At 41.6% G+C, this 23,026-nt stretch overlaps 2 protein-coding genes across 6 annotated transcripts in view; one reads left to right on the top strand and one right to left on the bottom strand.

The window, feature by feature from the left end:
* The window catches only part of ACOX1 (acyl-CoA oxidase 1), a 51,165-nt gene extending 40,052 nt beyond the window's left edge, over window positions 1–11,113 (bottom strand). For both annotated transcript variants that reach the window (XM_053299339.1, XM_053299338.1), the window contains exons 1-2: window positions 10,889–11,113; window positions 9,777–9,936 (exon numbers count right to left, since the gene is read on the bottom strand). In XM_053299339.1, the coding sequence (XP_053155314.1) occupies window positions 9,777–9,936; window positions 10,889–11,003 (275 nt within the window). In that variant the 5' untranslated portion in view covers window positions 11,004–11,113. The remainder of the gene's footprint in view (window positions 1–9,776; window positions 9,937–10,888) is intronic.
* Window positions 11,114–11,213: 100 nt separating this feature from the next.
* On the top strand, window positions 11,214–21,358 carry TEN1 (TEN1 subunit of CST complex). Of its 4 annotated transcripts, none has more exons than XM_053289413.1 (4): window positions 11,214–11,365; window positions 13,917–14,017; window positions 16,673–16,830; window positions 20,953–21,358. In XM_053289413.1, exons 2-4 carry the CDS (start codon window positions 13,929–13,931, stop codon window positions 21,087–21,089), a joined length of 384 nt encoding a protein of 127 aa, XP_053145388.1. In that variant the 5' UTR covers window positions 11,214–11,365; window positions 13,917–13,928; the 3' UTR covers window positions 21,090–21,358. The 4 variants fall into 4 exon arrangements, with proteins under 4 accessions (XP_053145388.1, XP_053145389.1, XP_053145387.1 ...); XM_053289414.1 differs by having other exon boundaries at window positions 11,243–11,433; XM_053289412.1 differs by having other exon boundaries at window positions 11,247–11,429.
* The last annotated feature ends 1,668 nt before the right edge of the window (window positions 21,359–23,026 follow it).

The raw sequence follows: 23,026 nt of genomic DNA, 5'->3' as shown, positions 1-23,026 counted from the left end.
CTATAGGCCCCTCCTCAATGAATATTCTTTTTTGGAACAAGGTTCAGTCAACAATCAGTTAGAAAATATTGAACCTCTATTACAAATTTCCAGAAAAAATCCCCTCCAAACCAAGTTGAAGATGCCTTCACTCAAATCCCCTGCTAAATGGGCAAAGAGGCACCTTTTACCGTGGTGATTCTCTTTATTTAACAGGGGGAGGGTAACTGGCCCTATCCACCCCCAGCACAGTACCTCCAGTGACTGCTGCTGGTGTTTATCTTAAGTTTCTTTTTAGAATGTGAGCCCTTTGGGGACAGGGATCCATCTTATTTATTTATTATTTCTCTGTGTAAACCGCTCTGAGCGATTTTTGGAAGGGCGGTATAGAAATCAAATTATTATTATTATTATTATTATTATTATTATTAATAATAATAATAAAGAGCATGATAAAAGGAAGTTAACATCCCTTACTACTGTACAATGAATATTTATATACCGGTTTTTAACAAGAGTTCCCAAAGTAGTTTACATAGATATAAATAAATAAAACAGCTGAATGAAGAAAGAGGATGTGCAATTAATGCCCAGTTGTCTTGTTTCAAGTAAGTGTTGTATACTAGATGCCTCTATTTCTTCACTGTAGTAGCAGTAGTAGGGAGAGCTTTCATAATTCACTGGCGTACCTTGGTCTGATATTTGGAAGAGCTGCTGTGATAGGACATCAAGGAAGACCAAAGTGATAGATTTTTTTTAATTAAGTGTGATAAGCCAGATCAAAAGGACTAAAAGCTCAACATTGTTTTCCATACTCAGCTCTCTAACTGGACATGCTCAGTTACTAGACATACCTTAATGGTTACTACATGTACAAGGCCCATGACATACAAGTATGGAGTTTTTCAAAGAGTGTTATAAGAGGATTCCTGCATTATAACACACAAATAATTTTAGAGGCGAAAATAACCATTCAAGTTTTAAGATAGTTAAATGCCATCATAAAGTGTGGACAACAGCGCTTCACTTCCTATGAATATCCCTCCATTCTTGCCCATTACAGTATGTATTCAAGCCTTGTTGACATCATCAATAAGGGAAGGAAGAATAGCAGCAGGATGAGACGAGGCTCTCTTCTATTGCCTTGAGGTTTTGGAATACTGTGCATAGGTGCCCTTCCCTACCTACTTTCCAGAGGCAATGTGAGCTCCAATTTCACCCACCCCTCCACCTTTGGAAGCCATTGTTATGGCTGCCGATACTTTATTACCAACCACTTAATGATTAGTTTTATTACTGGGTTTTACTCTTTGCTGCATTTTTATTACATGAAATTGTATTTTGAGTGGTGTTTTTTAAAAATCTCTTTTAAATGTCCTGGACACAGGAAGGGCAGGATCTAAGTTATTGAAGAAATAAACAGCATTTTGGAACAAGATAAAAAGAGAGCAAAGACAGGATTCTTACATAATGTGGCACACAGTGCCTAAGTCCCCTGCTAACTGGGCAAAGAGGCACCTTTTACCGTGGTGATTCTCTTTATTTAGCAGGGGGAGAGTAACTGGCCCTTTCCACCCCCAGCACAGTACCTCCAGTGACTGTTGCTGGTGTCTATGTTGTGGGGTTTTGTTTTCTGTTGTTGTTTTTAAGAATGTGAGCCCTTTGGGGACAGGGAGCCATCTTGTTTGTTTATTATTTCTCTGTGTAAACTGCCCTGAGCCATTTTTGGAAGGGCGGTATAGAAATTGAAAAAATTGGACTGCGCCAGGCGACGATGAACTGCATGGCTTTTGGCTTAAACACCTAACAAGCCTTCATAAACAACTATCAAAACAGCTCAATCACATTTTGCAAGGAGGTGATATTGAACAATGGCAAACAACTGGGAAAACTCATCTCATCATGAAAGACCCAGGAAAAGATGCAGTTCCAAGTAATTATAGACTGATAACCTGCCTGCCAACCATGTTCAAATTATTAACTGGAATAATAGCAGATGAAGTGATGCAACACTTATTAACTAACAAACAGCTTCCAGTTGAACAGAAAGAAAATTGCCCAAACACCAGAGGCACAAAAGACCAGCTGCTGATTGACAAAATGATTTTAGAAAACTGCAAGAGAAGAAAAACCAATCTAAGTGTTGCATGGATTGACTACAAGAAAGCCTTCGATTCATTGCCTCACACATGGATACTAAAATGTTTAGAAACAACTGGTGTCAGCAAAAACATTCAGATATTTATAAAAAAAGCAATGAGCATGTGGAGTACACAGTTAACAATCAATGGCGAGACACTTGGACAGGTTAGCATTAGAAGAGGCATTTTCCAAGGGGACTCACTATCCCCTCTGTTGTTTGTAATTGCCATGACCCCACTTTCACAAATACTAAACAAAACAGGCCTCGGATACCAAACATCTAAAACATCAAGTAAAATCAGCCATCTGCTGTACATGGACGATCTGAAGTTGTATGGAAAGTCCCAGTCAGAAATCGAATCACTGCTAAACACTGTCCGTATATTCAGTAGCGATATAGCAATGGAGTTTGGACTAGACAAGTGTGCTGCATTAATAATGAACAGAGGGAAAATAACAAAAACAAAAGGAATAGAAACAGAGGGTTTAATACTGGCTGTGCAAGAACAGGCACTAAGAACAAATGCAATAAGAGCAAAAGTTGAAAAGTCAACAACAAACAGCAAGTGCCGCCTTTGTAAAGAAGAAGATGAAACCGTGGACCACCTAATCAGCTGTTGTAAAAAGATTGCACAGACTGACTACAAACAAAGGCATGACAAGGTAGCAGGGATGATACACTGGAACATCTGCAAAAAATACAAGCTACCTGTAGCCAAAAATTGGTGGGACCATAAAATTGAAAAAGTGGTAGAAAATGAAGATGTAAAAAATATTATGGGACTTCCGACTACAAACAGACAAACATCTGCCACACAATACACCAGATATCACTGTAGTCGAGAAGAAAGAAAAACAAGTCAAAATAATCGACATAGCAATACCAGGGGATAGCAGAATAGAAGAAAAAGAAATAGAAAAAATCACCAAATACAAAGATCTACAAATTGAAATTGAAAGGCGGTGGCAGAAAAAGACCAGTGGTAATTGGCGCCCTGGGTGCAGTTCCAAAAGACCTTGAAGAGCACCTCAACACCATAGGGGCCACAGAAATCACCATCAGCCAATTACAAAAAGCAGCTTTACTGGGAACAGCCTATATTCTGCGACAATATCTATAACAACTGACAAAATTCAGCCATCCCAGGTCCTTGGGAAGGACTCGATGTCTGGATAAAACAAACCAGTCAATAACATCTGTCTGACTGTGTAAACAAGAAATAATAAGTCTCACTCGGGGGCAATTGTGCAGAAAAGTCACACACTTAGAAGCTGAATGTAGTACTATTGGTTTGCTTGTATGTCTGATAAATGATCGCAATAAAGCTATTCATTCACACTTAGAAGGTGAAATGTATATCCTTTGGAAACTCATTTTGCTTCATCCATACGTACTCAGGGATTTCACAATAGGAAAGGGCAGCTCTTGGAGGTGCTGACGAGAAACATACATTAGGTTTCGGTGACTTCTGAGGTGTGGGAGGTGAAAGACAATGATTATGTTAAAGAGCATGTGCCAACAAGACAAGGAAAGTGGCAGCATAAAACTGCCTTGTAGAAACAGATTAAGGTCTACCTAGGCCAGCAGCCTGCAACCAGCAGTTCCTGAGCAATACAAGGCTCTTTGTTAATATGACTCACAATAAATAAAAAGTCACTTTGATTTATCCATAACATAGAGCATCTGTACTTTATGTACTATTACACATTTTGAAATGCAAGTCAGCACCTATATATATAGGGCCACCTTAAGTGGAGCAGCGGGGAAATGCTTGACTAACAAGTGGAAGGTTGCCGGTTCGAATCCCCACTGGTACTATATTGGGCAGCAGTCATATACGAAGATGCTAAAAGGCGTCATCTTGTATGCTTTGTATATAGGAAGATGCTGAAAGGCATCATCTTGTAAGCACAGGAGGAAGCAATGGTAAACCCCTCCTGTATTCTACCAAAGGAAACCACAGGGCTCTGTAGGCGCCAGGAGTCAAAATCGACTTGACGGCACACTTTACCTTTTACCTGTTTTATATACGCTTTATATTTGAAGGGATGGAAGCTGTAGCCTCAGCGACAGAGCATCTGCTTAGATTCAGGCCCAGGCATCTCCAGGTAGGGCTGAGAAAAATTCCTGCCTGGAGCCCTGGGAAGCTGCTGCCAATCAAAACTAGATGGACCAATGGGCTGACACAGTAGACAGCTGGTTCTTATGTACATGGTGACAGAGTCAAGACTCTGTACCGCCAGAAGCCAGCCAGAACTGCAGAAGGAGAGTGTGTGAGAGAGAAAACAAGTTGTTCTGCCTACTTTACTTTCCATTATAAACTTAAGTATTATCTTCCTCACAAGTTAGACCACTTCAGCCTTAAATGTCCACATGTCTGCCATCGTGAACTGGAGTGGATGACAAAAGCACAAGCTACACTGTTGAGGTGTCCCTATGTGTCAATCACTACAACTGTATCAAATTTGGTTCAAATCAGTTAGGCAGTTCATAAGTTAGGTCACTTGTGCCTCAACCGTTTACATGTCCGCCATCTTGAATCAGGGTAGATGGCATCATCACAAACTATGCCCTATGTGTTCCTACAACTGTACAAATTTGGTTCATAGTGATCCAGACATTGCAAAGTTGAAAGGGACACAGGGACACACACAGCCAGGTGATCTCATAAGCTTACTTTCTCCTTAAGGAAAGTAGGCTAAAAATGCTGCTTTGAGAGGGGGTGGCTGGGAAGTTTGCTGCTAGTGTTTTCCAACATGAATTTCATAAAAATGAACTATATAGTCAACTGCAAAAGGTATCTTGAGACCCGACTGAAAATAAAGATCAAAGCATACCCTCTGAACATTGAGAAAAAGTCCAAGAGCAGAAGTTGCACTGAAGACACAAAATACATGTATATACTTACTAAGTTGTGTTGGTAATGAGTAACACACAGAATAGAAAGGGTTTCTATTGTGATGAAGAGTCAGTATTGCAATAGCGAGCATGAACAATCCCCTTTGCTAAGCAATATTTGCCTTGGTTTGCATTTGGATAGGTGACTTCATGTAAGTGCTGTCTGCTATATTTCCCTTAGGGGATGGGGCTATAGCTCAGTGGTAGAGCATCTGCTTTGCATGCAGAAGGTGCCAGGTTCAACCCTTGGCATCTCCAGATAGAGCTGGGAGAGACATCTGACTGAAACCTGGGAAAGCTGCTGCCAGCAGTCAGTATAGACAATATTGAGCTACATGGACCAATGGACTGGCTCAGTATGAGGCAGCTATGTTCTTCAGTAGCTTATTCTTCAGTAGCTTAGTTCTTCCTATGTTCTTCAGTAGCTTATTGTGAGTCGCATTTGATTCACCCATGTGGTTTTTTCCTCTTATGTCACACTTAATATTGATTAGTTGTGTGTCTGTACACACACACACAGTATGAATTATATGTGGCTAATATTTTGATAGAAGACAAAAAGGAGAGGGGGAGAGCACTTGAAAGATGACTTCTATCTAGTCCAAAATGCTGTTTCCAGCAGTGGCCAGTCCTCCAGGGAGATCACAACAGGATGTGAAAACCTTACACTAATTTTCTCCTGGTATCGGGCATTCAGAGGTATACTGTCTCTGTATGTGGAGATTTCATTAGCTATCTTAGTTACACATCTGTCAACAGCAATCTTCCCTTTCTCTAGCTCTCTGAAAACCATCTAAGCTAGTGACCATCACCACAACTTGTAGGAGTTAATTCCATGTTAATTATGTATGGTGAAGTTCTTTTGTTTGTCCCGAGTCTACTGCCAAGGAACTTCATTCAATGACCTCGCTTCAGTACAGTGAAATGGAGAGAGAAATCTTTCCAGTTCATAGTTTTGTAAACTTCCAAGAGGTACCTTCCTTAATCATCTTCCTTTTACATTAAAAAGCCTTAAAGACTTCAGACTTTCTGGAGAGAGAGAAACTCTGCCAGTCACATAAGATGCCCCCTTTCTGAGACATTTCCACTTTGTCATTTCCTTTGTGTCACCTCAAACTGTATATGCTATTGTAAATACAGCTGTACCAATGACACAAAATGGGATGGCTTGGGTGGAATTATTTATTATTTCCATTATTTCAGGATTATTTCCATTTACAAGTACTGTATATAAACTAGACAGGTCTTTACATTTCAGAGGAGCCTTTGCAAACTGCTCTCCATGGGCCCTCTCTTATGTGGGTGGATACTGAGAGAGGATCTTACATGGGTGTATTCCAGTACAAAGCTATGGGTACAGAAGTGATCTCAAGGGTAAGCAGTGGGGCCTTCCGAGTGTCTTGGGTAGTCACCCAACAATGATGACCCTTGCCACTGTCCCTGGCCCTAAACTAAGGGCTGGTGAAGGAGGATGTTCTGATGAGTGAGCATGCTGGACTCCTGACCAAGGAGCTCAACTGATCTGGTTTCTGAGCCCCTACTAAATACTGCCTATACATTTTCAAAGTTCTGACACAGATCCTCTTCCTCTTGAAAAAAGAAAAAGGCACCAAACCGACTGAAGCCAAAATAATCATGAATTTAGATTTCTAGACTACTTTCCCTCCAGTTTTTATGATGCAGTTCTAAATGTAGCATTCAGTGAAATCCTGAATTCTCCACTTTTCAGGCATTCAAACAAGGAGAGAGCACAGCCAGTCTCAAGGTCATAGAGCAAACCAAACAAGGCCTCATATATCTGCCTTACACTTTGCCCCAGAAACACACCCAGCCTGTCATCAAAACGGAATAAAGAAACTGAGCTCCACCCACTTGACTTCTGTCCCATTTATTGGACTTCAGCCCTTCCCAACACAAATACAATTACATAACAAAGGGGGAAAATACAACTACAGTCACTCAACATGAATGTAAGTAGTCTTTTCATTCAAGCAGCTTAAAGGGGAAAGATATTAGTTACCCACTATATAAAATATTATTAGATATTGCTAAAGCTCAGGTTATAGATAGTCAAGGAAAGATTGAGCCATCAAGTCAGTGTCAACTCCTGGCAACTACAGAGCCATGTGATTTTCTTGGTAGAATATAGGAGGGGTTTACCATTGCCTCCTACCGGGCAGTATGAGATGATGCCTTTCAGCATCTTCCTATATTGCTGCTGCCCGATATAGGTGATAGTCTGGGAAACATACCAGCAGGGATTCAAACTGATAGCCTCTTGCTCCCTAGGCAAGTTGTTTCCCCGCTGCGCCATTAGGTGGCTATAAACAGTACATCAATTAAAAAGGTACTGTCTTCCCCAGTAGTGTAAGATTTTGTTAATTAGCAACTCCTAACCCCAACTCTAGTTATTCAGGCAATATAGGATCTACATTGTGTAGATCTTCCTGTCTTACCCAAATGGTTAGAGTTTGGAAGATGACATATTTAACCAAATTAACTAAATTCATCAAGTGTTTGGGAAGGTAGACAAGTTGATGATCATTTGGTTAAAAAAATGCAGTCTGTTTTACAAAGAAAAAGAAAAAGGCTGCACAGGACAATGTACAACCTTTTGCAATACTGAAAATAATCTAAGGAAAAATGAAGATTCATAAGAACAGGACTGATTTTTGTACTTTGATATGATTAAAGATGTAGGATATCTGGACTGTAGTTGTGTGTATATTCATGTTGAAAATGGAAATGATAGGGATAAAAACTGAGGGAGAAATGGTACAGAATATCCAGATGATAATATGTGAACCTCTTCCCTGCCCTGAAGGACCTCTCTACTTGATACATCTGATGGATCAGCATTGTGCCCTCTGGAATAAGTACTGCACAAGCACAGAAGAGGAGTGAATAACATATAGGAATTGTTTCAGGCATAAGTTCCATAAGTTAATCCAACAACAAAAGAAAATTAACTATGTTGCATACCACAGGCAAAAAGGATTGTCACTACATTTTAACTTCTTTCAAACTGTAAACACATTGAGTCATTTTATTTATTTCTATGTAAACCGCTTTGGCAACTTTTGTTGAAAAGTGGCATATAAATATTCATCGTATTCATATCCGTATCCAATCTAAGCAGAATCAGAGGCAGAGTCCTTACATACAAAACATAATTTCTGCTGTGCAACATCTTAAAGCTTTTCAATACCTTAATTACTATTTAAGGTAAAGTCATATCGCCAAGCTGCTTTATCTAGTCTGCTGTCTATTTCTGCAGTATCTAACCTGTTGTGCAACTAACAAGAGTTTGTGGCAGGAATAAGAGAGCCTGCAGACCTTATATTGGGCCGTGTTGGACACCTGTCACCTGGCCAGCTCTCAATGCACAATGAGAAGTGAATGTGCAGAAGTCTCCCACATACCTGATATGCCAACAGTGCCCCCATATAGTCATGTGGGGGGGCACTTTATCTGAATCACACTTTACAGCACAGATACAATACTATTAGTATTTTATTACTATTTTAACCACACAGTTTGGATGTTCTGCACACACGCACACACACACCCGCCACCATGTGCGTGTGTCAGGATGGTGCAGTGTGTGTGAGAGAGAGATGCTAGCACTCACTCCTCATCAAATTGGAGGTTGGTTGGGCAACAATTATTTGAACCAGCCCTCTGCTTCCAACTGCTCCCCGGCTCAGTAAACTGAGCATTAGGAGTTATGTATGGATTGTAGTATGCATTTGAGTAGTTCAGACCAATACTTTGGGTTTGGTTTATTTATTTGATTTCTATACCGCTCTTCCAAAAGTGGCCCAGGGCAGTTTGCAATACACTCCCCACAAAGACTGGCCATCTCAAGGCAAGAGATTTGTTTTCTTTGGAAACTGTGCCTATTTTTACAGAAGAGCTGAGCCACGATGAAACTGCAACATGGTAGCAAATCAATTCTTCACTGAGTATTAAATGAAGATAACATAAGCCCTGACACATTTCATATCAATGGGTGGAAGAAGAGGATTAATTTTACAGAAAGGATTTGGCCTCCAGCTTTTAGAACTCTGAACTCAAATGTCCAGGAGTCAGCAGAAAACTGAGTAAACATTAAACACAATTCATTCCAAGTGTTCAAAAGTCATTTAACATTCACGATTAAGTTTACAGAAGGCTGGCAGCTTTCCAATGGGAGCAACATCATCTTTTGAACCTTGATAATGCCATTAACCAAATGCAAAATAATGGCATATGTAGCTCTTTGCAAGAGTAACAAAATATATTTCAGAATACCATAAGGGATTTGGGGAGGTAGAGAGAAGGAAGATGGGCAGAGCAGAAAGTGAAAGTATTTTAAAGCATCTTACAGAGCACCAATTATACTGCTAATCTGAAAATAGCTTTAGCTGGAAATCTAGCTTCTTATATGTACTTTAGGAAGACAGCATAGCCTTTTCTCTGTAACTTACAGATTGACACTCTCCTAGGAAAGAATGTAACGAGATTACTGTTTGTAGCCTTAAGAAACTATAGCACCAGAACCCATTTATCTTTGTTACATTTTACAAAGGGAAGCCAAAGGCTACTTACTTCTTTCCACAGGTTTAACTTAGGTAAGGTTTACTAGTCAGTTGAAGACTTGCAATGATTTTACAGATCTTTCAAAGCAAATGTAAGGGGTAATAATAAAGAATTAACGCACTATTGACCTTGATTGTATTTGTGGTTTTATGTACCCTGCACTGCATTCAGATACCTTTTAAACCAGTAGATCTCATCGGGATCTGCAATTCCATATTCTCTGAGTTTCATCACCATAAGAGCACTCTTCTTGATAGCTACTTCATAGCGCTGGCTGCGGGAGAGGAAATTTACATCCTCATGCTTGAAGCTTGGGTCGTTTGAAACAAGCTGTTCTGTAGGGAGGATAGAAGAGATGCTTAACCAAGAACAAAATTCTACATGAAAAATGTTTATTAAGGCTATGGATTTATGATTTGTAAACTTTTGCTTCAACATCAACAAATAAATGTTCACTGAAGACACCCCAATTTAAGCTGCAGGAACTTGCTGAAGTCACGTTTGATCAGCCAACATAAAAGCAAAAGATCATCCATAGATATCCTATTACAGAGAAGATCAAAACACATTTGCTTGTCAGGGTGGACTCAGCAGATCCCTTTCATTCTTTAAAGCTTGCTCCGGCTCCACTGCACCAGTTCAGTTAACCATGAAGTTCTGTCAGGCTGCTCTCTCCCTACACCAAAGTACCTTTGCTTTATATCTGCCAGTGGAACTTACTTTCAAGTAAATATGATTAGGATTATACCACATGCATCACTATTATTAAGACACTTAACTGATTATCCAATTAGATTAATTATTTTGATCAATTAAAGTGTGTCACAAGTTAAGGAAGCAGCTGATTTGTTTTTCTAAAAAATAGTTAATAGAATAGTACTTACAAAAGCTATGATTAGCTGGCACCATCTTCAGAGAGAGGCATTCCTCCTTCTCTGCCACAAAGGACAGAATGCCTCTTCTAAGATGGGGCTTTATATATAGTTTTTGTTTCCAGAAACAAGAAAAACTTTAGACAAGGCTGCAGTACAGCAGACATCAAGCGGGAGCATTTTAAGATGGTAATGCAATACGTGATGGCAGCATTTAAAAGCACAGGATACCCTCCAGAACGATTGTTCACATTAAAAAAAATCGATTAGAAGTCAAATGATTGATCGAATTATATTCCTTAAGAGCCCCGGGTGGAAGCGCTAATTTGTTTATGTATGGGCAGCTAGCAAGGGCGAGAGGCGCAAGCGCGCCAGCCAGTCCTAACCCTAAGTTGAACTTAGTCAGTCCTCTCACCGATCTCCCTGCGGCGCCGAGTCCGCTCAGCTCCCCCGTCCAAGACGTTAGTGAGAGGCTCCGTTTTGAAGGAGGCCGCCTCCCGCTCCTTGCGCAGGTCTGGGTTCATGTTCATGGCGGGAGGAAGAGAGAAAAGGCTGCTCCGGTCTGCTCTGACGCCAACCTAAAAAAGACACCGGTTGAAAGAGTCAAGATCAGCTTCCGGACAGAGCAAGGGGCAGCCCCGCCCGGCCCCGCCCACCCCTCCGCCACGTGACGCTGCCGAAGGGCTCTCCTCTCCCGCCGCCCAATCAGAAACGAGCCCCAGTCACATGGTGTCGGGCGGGGCTAAACTCTAACCCCGGCAGGGGGGCGTAAGAGTGAACGAGGGCGTGTCGGCTGTCTGACGGCGGCGGCTCGTGAGCCAGGGATTGGTTGGAGCAGCGATCCTGGTGTTACCATCAGCAGGAAAGGGAGGCGGGAGAAGGAAAGGTGGAGGTAGGGAGATAGAGGGCTTCGTGCACGTTCCTCATCATACGCTGCCCCACGGAGGGTTACGAGTGTGGGTAATTTCTTTTTTAAACTGAAACGCCCTGGGAAACTAGCGACTTGTTTTTTGCTTTGTGGCTGGTTATTTGTTCATGAGTATTAAGTCACAGATATAGTTTGGCGTCTACCCACCGGTGGGGTAATGTTTTTTTCCTTCTGATGCTGTATGGTATACACTTGTTTTCTGAGAATTGCTCCATTATTTCTACAGAAAGATCTATTAAGGGTAGTAGTTTTGACTGCCTACGTGGATTGTCAAGGGATGCTTAGCTCTATTGATTTTTGTATGTATACCCTGCATCTTTTCCAAGGAGCCCAGAGTGGTGTATATGGTTATGTTTATCTTCACAACAATCCTGTGAAGTACGTTAGGCTGAAAAATAAGTGACTGGCCCAGTCAACCAGTGGGTTTAATGGCTAAATGGGGGTTTCAACTTGGATTTCCCTAGTCTTTGTCCAACACCTGAACCACTACATAGTGGTTAAATTGATTGCTGCGTAGTTAATTTGCTCTTCAAAACTTCAGCCTGACTAGATTCCCCCCCAACACACACACAACATGCTACAACTTAATACCTTGTGTTTTTTACTCCCTTTGGCTCCCTGCAATTTATCCCAGTATATGCAGGCACACACGCTATAAGGAAGTTTTGCCTGGAATAAAAAAAAGCCCATTGTGCTTTAGATGCTCGTGACTAAAGAGACAATGTAATACAATACAGATGGCAATGCTACCATTAGGGATGTGCACAGAACCGGCTCGGAGGCCATTTATGGGCCTCCGAACCGGTTCAGTGGGAGTGAGGTTCAGGCACGTAGCCAGACCACCAGCGGCCTGTGTCCAGCCGTGGCGGCGGCCCCACTCACCCTGCAGTGACATCAGACACTGGGGGCGTGGTCTGGCTCCTGAATAGAGCCGCGTGGCTCCGTTCAGGAGTTAGAGTCTGGCCAGCTCTGCATTCCCAGCGCGGGCAGGAGCTGCTCTTCCCTGCCTTTAAATGTTAAATGAGAGAACCAGTGTGGTGTAGTGGTTAGAGTGCTGGACTAGGACCGGGGAGACCCAAGTTCAAATCCCCATTCAGCCATGAAACTAGCTGGGTGACTCTGGGCCAGTCACTTCTCTCTCAGCCTAACCTACTTCACAGGGTTGTTGTGAGGAGAAACTCAAGTATGTAGTACACCGCTCTGGGCTCCTTGGAGGAAGAGCAGGATATAAATGTGAAAATAAATAAATACGAATGGCTGCTGAGTTTGCAGCATGGCCAGGAGCGACTCTTCCCTGCGCGAACTCAGTGCTGGCTATTTAACTCCCGAAGGGGCTGCATGGCCCCTTTGGGAGATAGGCTGGGGCTGGGGCTGCATTCGCAACAGCAGGGAAGAGCCACTGCTGGCCACGCTACGAACACAGCAGCCATTTAACTCCCAAACAGGAGCCGCATGGCCCCCACTCAGGAGCTTAACTAGCACCCTCTTGTCTGATGTCAGATGCGGGGGGCGTGCCGGGGCCATGATTGGTGGCGGCCTGGGTTCTTTGAACCTGTTTGCCCAGTGGTGGCTCTGCCCCTGTTGGGGTCTATCTTTAAGAGTGGGGAAGGGTGCACTTACCCCTCCCACTGCTTTCCCCCCGCCGGCATCCCTTTCTGTAACCGCTAATCAAGGCGGCAGCATACCTCCCTATCACCCCATTGGCCAGATACGGACAGAAGTTCCAGACTTCCTGCACATGGGCGACACACATGCACTTGTGCTGGCATGCTCAGGTGCATCTGGAACTTCCAGCTATATCCGGCCAATGGGTTGGCAGGGAGGTATGCTGCTGCCCCGATTAGCTGTTACAGAAATGGACGCCGGCGGGAGGGGTAAGTGCACCCTCCCCCACTCTTAAAGTGGCAGCTCTGCCACCTTTGAACCTCCCCGCCGTGGTTCCATTCACATCCCTAGCTACCATCAGACCTATAAAACAGAATTAAAAATTATATACCCTACATGGTTCTGAGGACAAATTAGGCAAACCAGAAACAACTTTGGCAAAGCACTGAGGTGTTGTAAATATCATAAATATAATGGGAAGAAGTGTGTTTGGATTGATTTCAGTGTGGCAAATAAACAAAACCCTGCTTTTGGAAAAAGATAATATCTACCTTTACTGCAGAAAACAGCAATGGATTTTATTATTTAGTGCTGGGATAAGTATAATGGTAGCAAGCATGACTTGTCCTCTTAGCTAAGCAGGGTCTGCCCTGGTTGCATATGAATGGGAAACTACATGTGGGAGCACTGTAAGATGTTCCCCTTAAGGGATGGAGCTGCTCTGGGAAGAGCAGAAGGTTCCAAGTTCCCTCCCAGGCATCTCCAAGAGAGGGCTGAGAGAGATTCCTGCCAGCAGCCTTGGAGAAGCTTCTCTGAGCTAAATGGACCAATGATCTGATTCAATATATGGCAGCTTCCTATATATTGAAAAATGCTCCTTTGACTACCTCTGTTGACTGTCTCTCTGTAGGATCTGTACACAATGCTACCAGCTGCAGCTGTTTATTACTTTCTTTGGGAAGTAAACACCAAATCAGTCCCCGAAGGGAAAACACTAAGAACATTTGGCAGGTCAGTTATGTTCCTGTTTGCCTCGATTTCTGTTGCTTTTGATCAACCTACTATATTATTATTTAAAATAATAATAATAATAATTTGATTTCTATACCGCCCTTCCAAAAATTGCTCAGGGTGGTTTACACAGAGAAATAATAATAATACTTTGCCTTTCTAATTCCTTGCTTCAGACTACATAAGAGTACCTCTATACGGTAGTGAATTTTCATTCATATCTGCTTGTTGGCCAGTAGTCCAGAATGCCTCTGTTTAAGGTGTTGATTGTTTTCTCCCTCTCAGAGTACTGCAGGGACATTAGAAAGCCAATTGCAAATCCTCAGGAGCCTGGCAGATAGTCACATCCATCCCATGGCAAAGACTGATGGGGGAGTGTAATTTGACCTCATCTCCCTTTCAGTGTTCCCTCTAACAGGGATTCCTAGATATTGATGACTACAACTCCCAGAATCCCCTGCTGCAATGACTTTTGCTTGGGGATTATGGGAGCTGTAGTCAGTAACATCTGGGAATCCCTGTTAGATGGAACACTGCCCCCCTTTGCCTGCCAGGTGTATGGTGAGTGAGTGAGTTGGGGGGAAAGGCAAGCGAGACAAAGAGGGTTTTTTTTAGAGCCTAGAATGGTGCAGCTGGGAAGTAACTTGCCTAGAGAGCAAGAGGTTGCCGGTTCAAATCCCCACTAGCATGTTTCCCACCAGACTACATGGGAGATGGCAATGGTAAAGCCCTCCTGTATTCTACCAAATAAAACCACATGGCTCTGTGGTTGCCAGGAGTCAACACTGACTTAGAATGAAAATGCTAGGCAGAAAAGTGAAGGACTTCTAGATGTAGAGCCTTCCTCTCTGGCAACTGATATAAACCAACTGTTGCTAACTTGTAGATGTGCTTTGCTATTTGAACTCCATCTAATGCTCAATGTGTATGTTGTAAATAAACCAACCATTACAGACACCAGAAGCCGACAGTGACTTTTTCTCTCCCCAAGACAAACCAGAATCCAAATAGCACTGCATCCCTGGAATTTATCACCACTTGGAGAAGTTGGGATGAGGCAATACGTAAACAAATGCAAGAGGAGGAGTTATTGGCCTGGTCCCCTCCACCCGCCCCCATCACTGTGAAATACCTGTTCTGTTTCTGTCCTCCTTTCTCATTTCTTATTCTGTCTTCTTTGACCAGATTTTAGGGGCCATTCTGTGTTAGTTTCCCAAGCACAGATATTTATGTGGTGCCCATAGTGGTTTCCCAATCCATGTTGCATCACCATTGAAATATTACATTGCATTTATTTTCTAACACAAAAATTAATCTTTAATATTGCAACATGAAATCCCTACGCCCATATTAAATCTTTACACCCATAAGAACTGCTCCAGATATTTATCAGATCATGTGGCAGTCCTCCCTGAGGCTGAGCAACCTCAGTTAGGTATGAGAGGTGGAATTACATGTATGAATAAGCCTTCTACATATGCAAAGTTAGGTAGAGAAAGCCTTTCCCCCGATCTTGTATGTGCTGACACCTTTAATGTGGTGATGCATTCAAAAGTATAATCTCCCACGTGCATATCTACAGTGGCATAGTCCTGTAGGTGCTGTACCATACAATACCTTGATCACATTAATCGAGTCCTATGAGTCCAAGACTCATAGACATTGAATTATTTATATTTATATATATATATGTGTGTGTGTGTGTGTGTGTGTGTATATATATATATATATGTGTGTGTGTGTGTGTGTGTGTGTGTATATATTTAGATTTATATATCGCCCTTCCAAAACGTCTCAGGGCGGTTCACAACATGATAAAAACAATTAAAAACAAATTAACAATTAAAATCAAACTATTAAAACACAATAAAACCAATAAAACAGCTAAAAGCCCTGAAAATCAGGGCAACAATTTAAAACAGTTTAAAACAATTAATCATTTAAAACCCTGGAAGGCCAGGCCAAATAAGTAAGTTTTAAGGGCTCTCTTGAAGGACAGCAATGATCTCAAATTACGAATTTCTGCCGGGAGTGCATTCCATAGTCCAGGAGCAGCTATAGAGAAGGCCCGCCTCTGCGTCGCCACCAGACGAACTGGTGGCAACTGGAGACGGACCTCCTCAGATGACCTTAACATGCGGTGGGGATCATGTAAAAGAAGGCACTCTCTTAGATAATTTGGACCTAAGCCGTTCAGGGCTTTAAAGAAAATAACCAGCACTTTGTATTTTCTCCTGGAGCTTCAGTCTTAAGCATGAGCTTAAGTCTTAATCATGATGAAAGAGATAATAATTATTTAAAGTCAAATACAATGTGTGGGTTAATTCCATTGGTAGTTAAGCTTTGCAGGTTGTGTATTTGGTTTTGACTTAGTGAAGGAAGCATGATCCCTATATATAAATAAATGTGTTGACTCTTAGCAACCACATAGATAGATTCTCTCCAGGATAATCTTTCTTCAACTTGGCCTTTAAGGTCTCTTAGTGATGTATTCATTGCTGTTGAGTCCATACACCTTGCTGTGATCTAGGGTCACACAAATGTTCACTGATGTAAATAAACATCCCCAGTGATATATCCACAGTGTTTTAAGTATTCTGATGGTTGTGCACATTTTTATTAACAATATTTGAGACCTAACATTTTGTCTTTCAGGCTACAGTCCTATGATATGGTCAGCTCCCAAGCTGTCTTAACAGCTCATCATAGTTCAGTTCAACATTGCATCTGTGTTTGTACTAAGTTTGTGGAACCATTCCAAGCCCAGCTTGGATCTCTGTATATTGTACTGGGAGAAGCTGAATACAGGAATGGTAAGAGCATCTATACTTTATTCTTTCATAGGACAAGGAATGGTTAGACATTAACAACAACAACAAAAAATATTTATATACCGCTTTTCAACCAAAAAAAGTTTCCAAAGCAGTTTACGTAGAAAAATAATAAATAATTTTTTAAAATAAGATGGATCCCTGTCCCCAAAGGGCTCACAATCTAAAAAGAAATATAATATAGACACCAGCAAGAGTCACTGAAGGTACTGAGCTGGGGGTGGATAGGGCCAGTTACTCTCCTTCTAAACAAAGAGAATCATCATGTTAAAAAGGTGCCTCCTGTGACTGTTGCTGGTGTCTATCTTATGTTTCTTTTTAGACTGTGAGCCCTTTGGGGTCAGCGATACATCTTATTTATTTATTTATTTATTTATTTATTTATTTATTTATTATGTAAACTGCTTTGGAAACATTTATTGAAAAGCGGTATATAAATATTTGTTGTTGCTTAGTTTCAGCCTCCTCATTCTATTCTACTTCAAGAAAATCCACACGCCTTCCCTGAGTAGGGGAGAGTGGGTGGGGAAGCAAAACCTGTAACCAGATTGAATAGTACAAAAACTGTAATCTGATTGTGTACACACACCAGAATATGTGTTTCCTTGCCATGGAATATATATAGAATTTTGGGTGGCACTGGAGTTGTGGGTTTGTGTGGGAAGTATGATATGCTTATAAGTAGATAGATGGTTATATTGGAATAGTAGTACTAATACAGTTATGATGTGGAGTTGCTTCAACATTTTACCATAAATCCTGAACAGTCTGTTGGTCATATAATCTAAGATGTCGGTTCAGTCTGTCTGAAAGTTTGCGGATATAAACTGGTTGACACTTCCCCCTCCAAATCTGGTGCAGTTCTGATATAAAATGACTGAGATACAGCAGTTTGAAAATTGACCCTTAAACTCTAGAAAACAAGTGTTGGTTATGGGGTTGTAGGGTTTTTTACCATCAGGTAGTGTAGCTTAGTTTTAATTTTAAAATATCCTTCCTAAGAACAAAAACAAAAATTCAGGTATATGCTCAAACATAATTCTGTGCATTTAAAAAAAAATCCATGCAATATTTTCTGTTATTAGCCTTTGAAGTCTGTATAATAACAAAATAAAATCAGCTAAGGGTGCAGATAATTAATTTTGCCCACTGAGGGTTCTGAAGCTGGAAGTGACAAGTTCTGGAGAATGACTTCCTCTTTCTGTACATTGTTGCTTGATAAGCAGAGTCTAGGAAGACTCTGGCACTTCTAGAGTTAAACAAACATTCTCTTTTGTTTTCTCCTGCTGCTGAGGTGGTGGCAAGATAAAGGGAGGCCATAGAAGGGCAGATGAGGTGGCAAGGGAACATAACACAGGGTGAAGTGGCAAATTGATTTATGAGGCATCATGAGGTGGCAAGGGGCCTTGAAAGGGAATGTGAGGCAGCAGCGCGGTGGTGGTTGGCCATGTGAGGGCACACAAGGCTGTGGTTGACTCGACTACAGGGTTCTGCTTCAGAGGTATAGGGTCCCCTGTGAGCACCTAGAATTCTGCCTTTGAATGAACTTTCTATATCAAAGATATATTGTGGTTTCCATGTTTTTTAGGGCACAAATGAAAATGATATCCTCATAGAACACAGCCTGCACCTGCCAAGGGTTTCATTGTGTGCAATCCCCTGACGAGATGTAATTCCATGTGACAAAATTGATTATGTATAGATTATGTTGTCTGCCAAGCAGGCTTCCTGCTCTCATTGTGGCATTATCATAAGGAAAAGAGTTCCTGCCTTTCACAACAACACTTCTGATTATCTACAATATTGACCAGCTGGAGAATTCTCACAGTTGCTATACACAAAAGCTAAGATTGCCTTACTCAGCAGAAGCTCATATTGGAGGTGGCTGCTGGTTTTCAACGTATGTCCGATCCTTCTGGCTGGCAGAGGCTTTAGATCCTAGGCCCAGGCATTCTTCAAAAAATCTTCAAGGTGTCAAATTCTTCAAAAATAATGGGAGGAGCCAAAGGTGATTTTTTTAAAATTAAAGGCTCTCTTTCCAGCATATTATTGACCTCCTTAATGATCCTGAGGAAAATAAAACTAGGCTGAAATTCTATGACAGGTATTTGGGAGTGAGCCACACTGAATTCAGTGGAACTTAAATATGCATAGGACTGCACTGTAGGGTCAAACTAAATGTGCATGTAAATACATGCCACAGTAGTGTGTCTTTGATCAGTATGTGCTCACAATAGTGTGGAAACTCCTTGCTACCAAATAACAAAGTTTCCTTAGTTCCCTACAACTGCTCAAGTGTATATAATCTGATCCATCTAGCCCAGTTAATGGCATATTCTGAAATACTATCTTCAGATCATACTAGCTCTGCGTAGGATGTCAGTTGAGACTGAATGGCAATGCCTTCTTGTTGCAAATAATTATTGGGATAATTAGTCATTAGAATGCTTCTTGGCTGAGCTCTAAGATCTGGCTTATCTTTATGCTTTTGAAAATATGTGTCTTCCTGCTTGCTGTTATGCAAATACAAATGTATGGGACAAGAGCATCTCTGGAAGTCATCCGAGTTTGCCAATTAGAAAAAAAGGAGGGAACAAAGAAAATGGCTGGAAAGAACATGTGAAGCTATATGTTGAATCAGAAATGTCCTGTTCAGTTCTAGGATTGACTTCTCTGAAACATATGATCTATGGTATAGTCATACCTTTCCCTTCCATCTCTGTCTACCTTGCTGGTACTCTACAATCATATTAAATTTTTTCTTCTGTGTTTTGGTAAGAAGCTAGCAGTGTTCTGTGCTCCCTGGCACAATATCATGATGCACTTGTGTCATGTCAAGTGGAGTCTGCTATTGAAGCAGAGTAGTTGGAACCCAGTTCCCAAATGTCTGCTGTGTGAGCCAGATGAAATGGCATACTTCAGTTCTAGGACAATGATAATACAATCTGCCTATTTCCAGTTTGCAGCAAGGCCCCCTTGACCTATATGCTTAATTGTACATTTTGCACCAGTATAAGTGGATTTACACAACCACCATAACGTAAGGTAGGAAGGAAACTGGTGAGCATGTGCTCCTGACATGAGCCAGTATTTCCTCCCCTTTCCATGGCAACTGAAACCACCAAAGTCAGGTTCCTTCTGCTGCCTGACATTTTCATCCCAACTTAGGGTTGCCAGCTGTCCGTCATTACGCAGGATGTCCCTCATTTCGGGGATGAAATGTTGGACCCTATAGGGACAGCATATGTCCCTCATTTATTCAATAACATATAATTCAATTACATATGTTAATGATACTCAGGCTCTTGATTACCACTACATACACCTCCCAGCCCCCTGCCAGCCAGCCCCCACAAACTTGTGTCCCTCATTCTGGCAATGAAATGTTGGCAACCTTATCCCAACTTCAAATGTTGGTTACAGACGTTGGGCCAATGTCAGGCAGTGAAGAGAATCTCACTCCACCCGACATTGGTGGGTTCATAGGAACATAGGAAGCTGCCATATACTGAGTCAGACCATTAGTCTATCTAGTTCAGTGTTGTCTTCACATTCTGGCAGTGGCTTCTCCAAGGTTGCAGGCAGGAATCTCTCTCAGCCCTATCTTGGAGAAGCCAGAGAGGGAACTTGAAAACCTTCTGCTCTTCTCAGAGCAGCTCCATCCCCTGAGGGGAATATCTTCCAGTGCTCACACATCTAGTCTCCCATTCATATGCTACCAGGGCAGACCCTGCTAAGCTAAGAGGACAAGTCGTGCTTCATACATCAAAGTGAAAGAACCAGCAGACCACATGCCTTCAACTTCAGCTTCACCAGCTCTCCTCTCCAGACATCATGGAAAGAGTCAGAAGTACCAGCTCACAATGGGAGTATGCAATCCCTCCTACTTATTTCCTGGCAATTGTGCGAACCCAACCTATCTTTAAAAGCTGGTGCAAAGCTGCCTTGGCATGCCACATTCTAAAGTTTTGCTAGCACACTGAGCCATAGGAATTTGGTCCTGTCCTAATGTGCATTTTTACTATGGTAGAGCTTCAAGAAGCCCTAAACAAAATTGCTAAAAAAAAATAAATGTGCTAATGAATTTAAATTTTGTATTAACAGGTAAAGAAATTGTGCTAAAGGCTCGCGTGTTTACTTGTGTGGAAGGACTAAACCTTCAATTGTTGGAGAAAGCCATAGAGGAGCAGAGAAAATATTTCCAGGAGAGAAAGACACCATTAGCAGAAAACACTTCCTAGAGCCTTGCCTTAGGAGGGACTTAAGGCTGAACAAAACTCTTGAATCACTGTATATTATACCTTTTTGTCAAGTTATGTTGGAATTGTCATGTGTATTTGGAGTTTGAGACTAATTCTCATTAACAGGTACCCATATTTTCAAACCTTGGAGAATGCAAATTTGCCTCCATATTCTGACTGTTTCTCATATTATATTAGGTTGTTTGTAAGTCATCACCAAGTTTAGAACACCATTAAACACAATGCAAAATACAAAGTATTAATACAAATCTCTGTTTGAGGGTCATTATTTACATTTTTATATCCCGCTCTTCCTCCAAGGAGCCCAGAGCGGTGTACTACATACTTGAGTTTCTCTTTCACAACAACCCTGTGAAGTAGGTTAGGCTGAGAGAGAAGTGACTGGCCCAGAGTCACCCAGCAAGTCTCATGGTTGAATGGAGATTTGAACTCGGGTCTCCCCGGTCCTAGTCCAGCACTCTAACCACTACACCACACTGGCCCTCTTATGCATGCTGTGTAGTCACAGAAGCTTGGCATATATACATACATACATCTTTGGAAGCAGAACAAGAAGTTCCAGTAAGAACTAAGCTGCCTACTTTCCTTTCACTGTAATCTTAGCTGATAATTACCATCTTACAGTAACAGTCACAATTTATTAAGGTCCATAACCAGTTAAAAGACACACAAAGCATAAGTCAACATAACAGAACAAAATCAAAACAATAACTTAGTGGCACCGTATCAAATTATATAAAATCTCAGTTACAGCTAAGTTGTTCCCTTCTCAATTTACAAGCTGCTGCACAAAATATTGCTATCTGTGTTGTGACCTCTGCATGTTGATCTGCCAGGAAATAGGAAATATAATACTCTTCTGATCGACCCAGTCTATTTTTTAGAAGTGGTTCAATCCAGGTAGTACGAATGTCCCTGTAGTAAACACATTGTAAAAGGACATGTGCAACTGACTCAATATCATCCGCACCACATGGACATAGTCGGTTCCTTAGTGGGATCCCCTTAAATCTACCATCTGAAATGGCAGAGGGCAAGGCATGCAACCGCGCTAGTGAGAAGGCTCTCCTCTGATTTAAAGTGGTCAAGTAGGTGAGGTATGCAGCAGATTGGGGGTAATTTGAGAAGGTGCCTGGGGTGCTGTTGATGGTAACTAGACTTAAATCCATTTGCTTCTCCATAGCTTTCACACATTGTTTAATAATCGCCTTGGCAGTAAGTATCGTGACATAGTGACAATAAATATTGCATTGAGAAGCCATATCTACCCAGATAGTCATGGAGGCTCCTGCTCCAAGATGAGTGAAGCTCATCTTTCAATAACGGGGGCAAAGCCCTGGGGTAAAGCACGGAGTTTAAGCCAATAGTTACATGTACGGAGCCATGCCTGTGCCTCAACTCTAATTAATCTTGTTTCCAGATGCAGAATGGCATTTGATACGCTTCTGGGCACTTGAAAAATAGTATGAAGGAATCCAGCCTGCACCACTTCTAGAGGCTTAAAGTTACAGGTGTGACAAATCTGAACCCCTTATAACATTTTATAATTACCCTCTTCTCAAGTTAGCTCACTTCTGCCTCAAACATTCATGCATCTGGCACCTTGAATGGGAATGGATGATATCATCACAAACTACACCATTGAGGTGTTCCTACAACTGTACCAAATTTGATCCAAATTGGTCCAGGCACTGGGAAGATTTATGGGGGATGCGGGCGGACACACACATACACAGAGCTGGGTGATCTCATAAGCTTAATTTCCTTTAGGAAAGTATCCTAAATTTTATTAATATATTAAAAACTATGGCCAACATGCTGTATAGTGTGCAACATGCCACAGGTGGTTCTGTACCACCCATACTGCTGCAGCCATTTAAAAGAACACTGGTGTTGGAAATAATGGTTGTAGTATT

Source organism: Hemicordylus capensis, chromosome 2, assembly GCF_027244095.1.
Source record: "Hemicordylus capensis ecotype Gifberg chromosome 2, rHemCap1.1.pri, whole genome shotgun sequence".
NCBI lineage: Eukaryota > Metazoa > Chordata > Lepidosauria > Squamata > Cordylidae > Hemicordylus > Hemicordylus capensis.
Note: the sequence above shows the minus strand (reverse complement) of the source record. Positions and strands in the feature narration are given on the sequence as shown.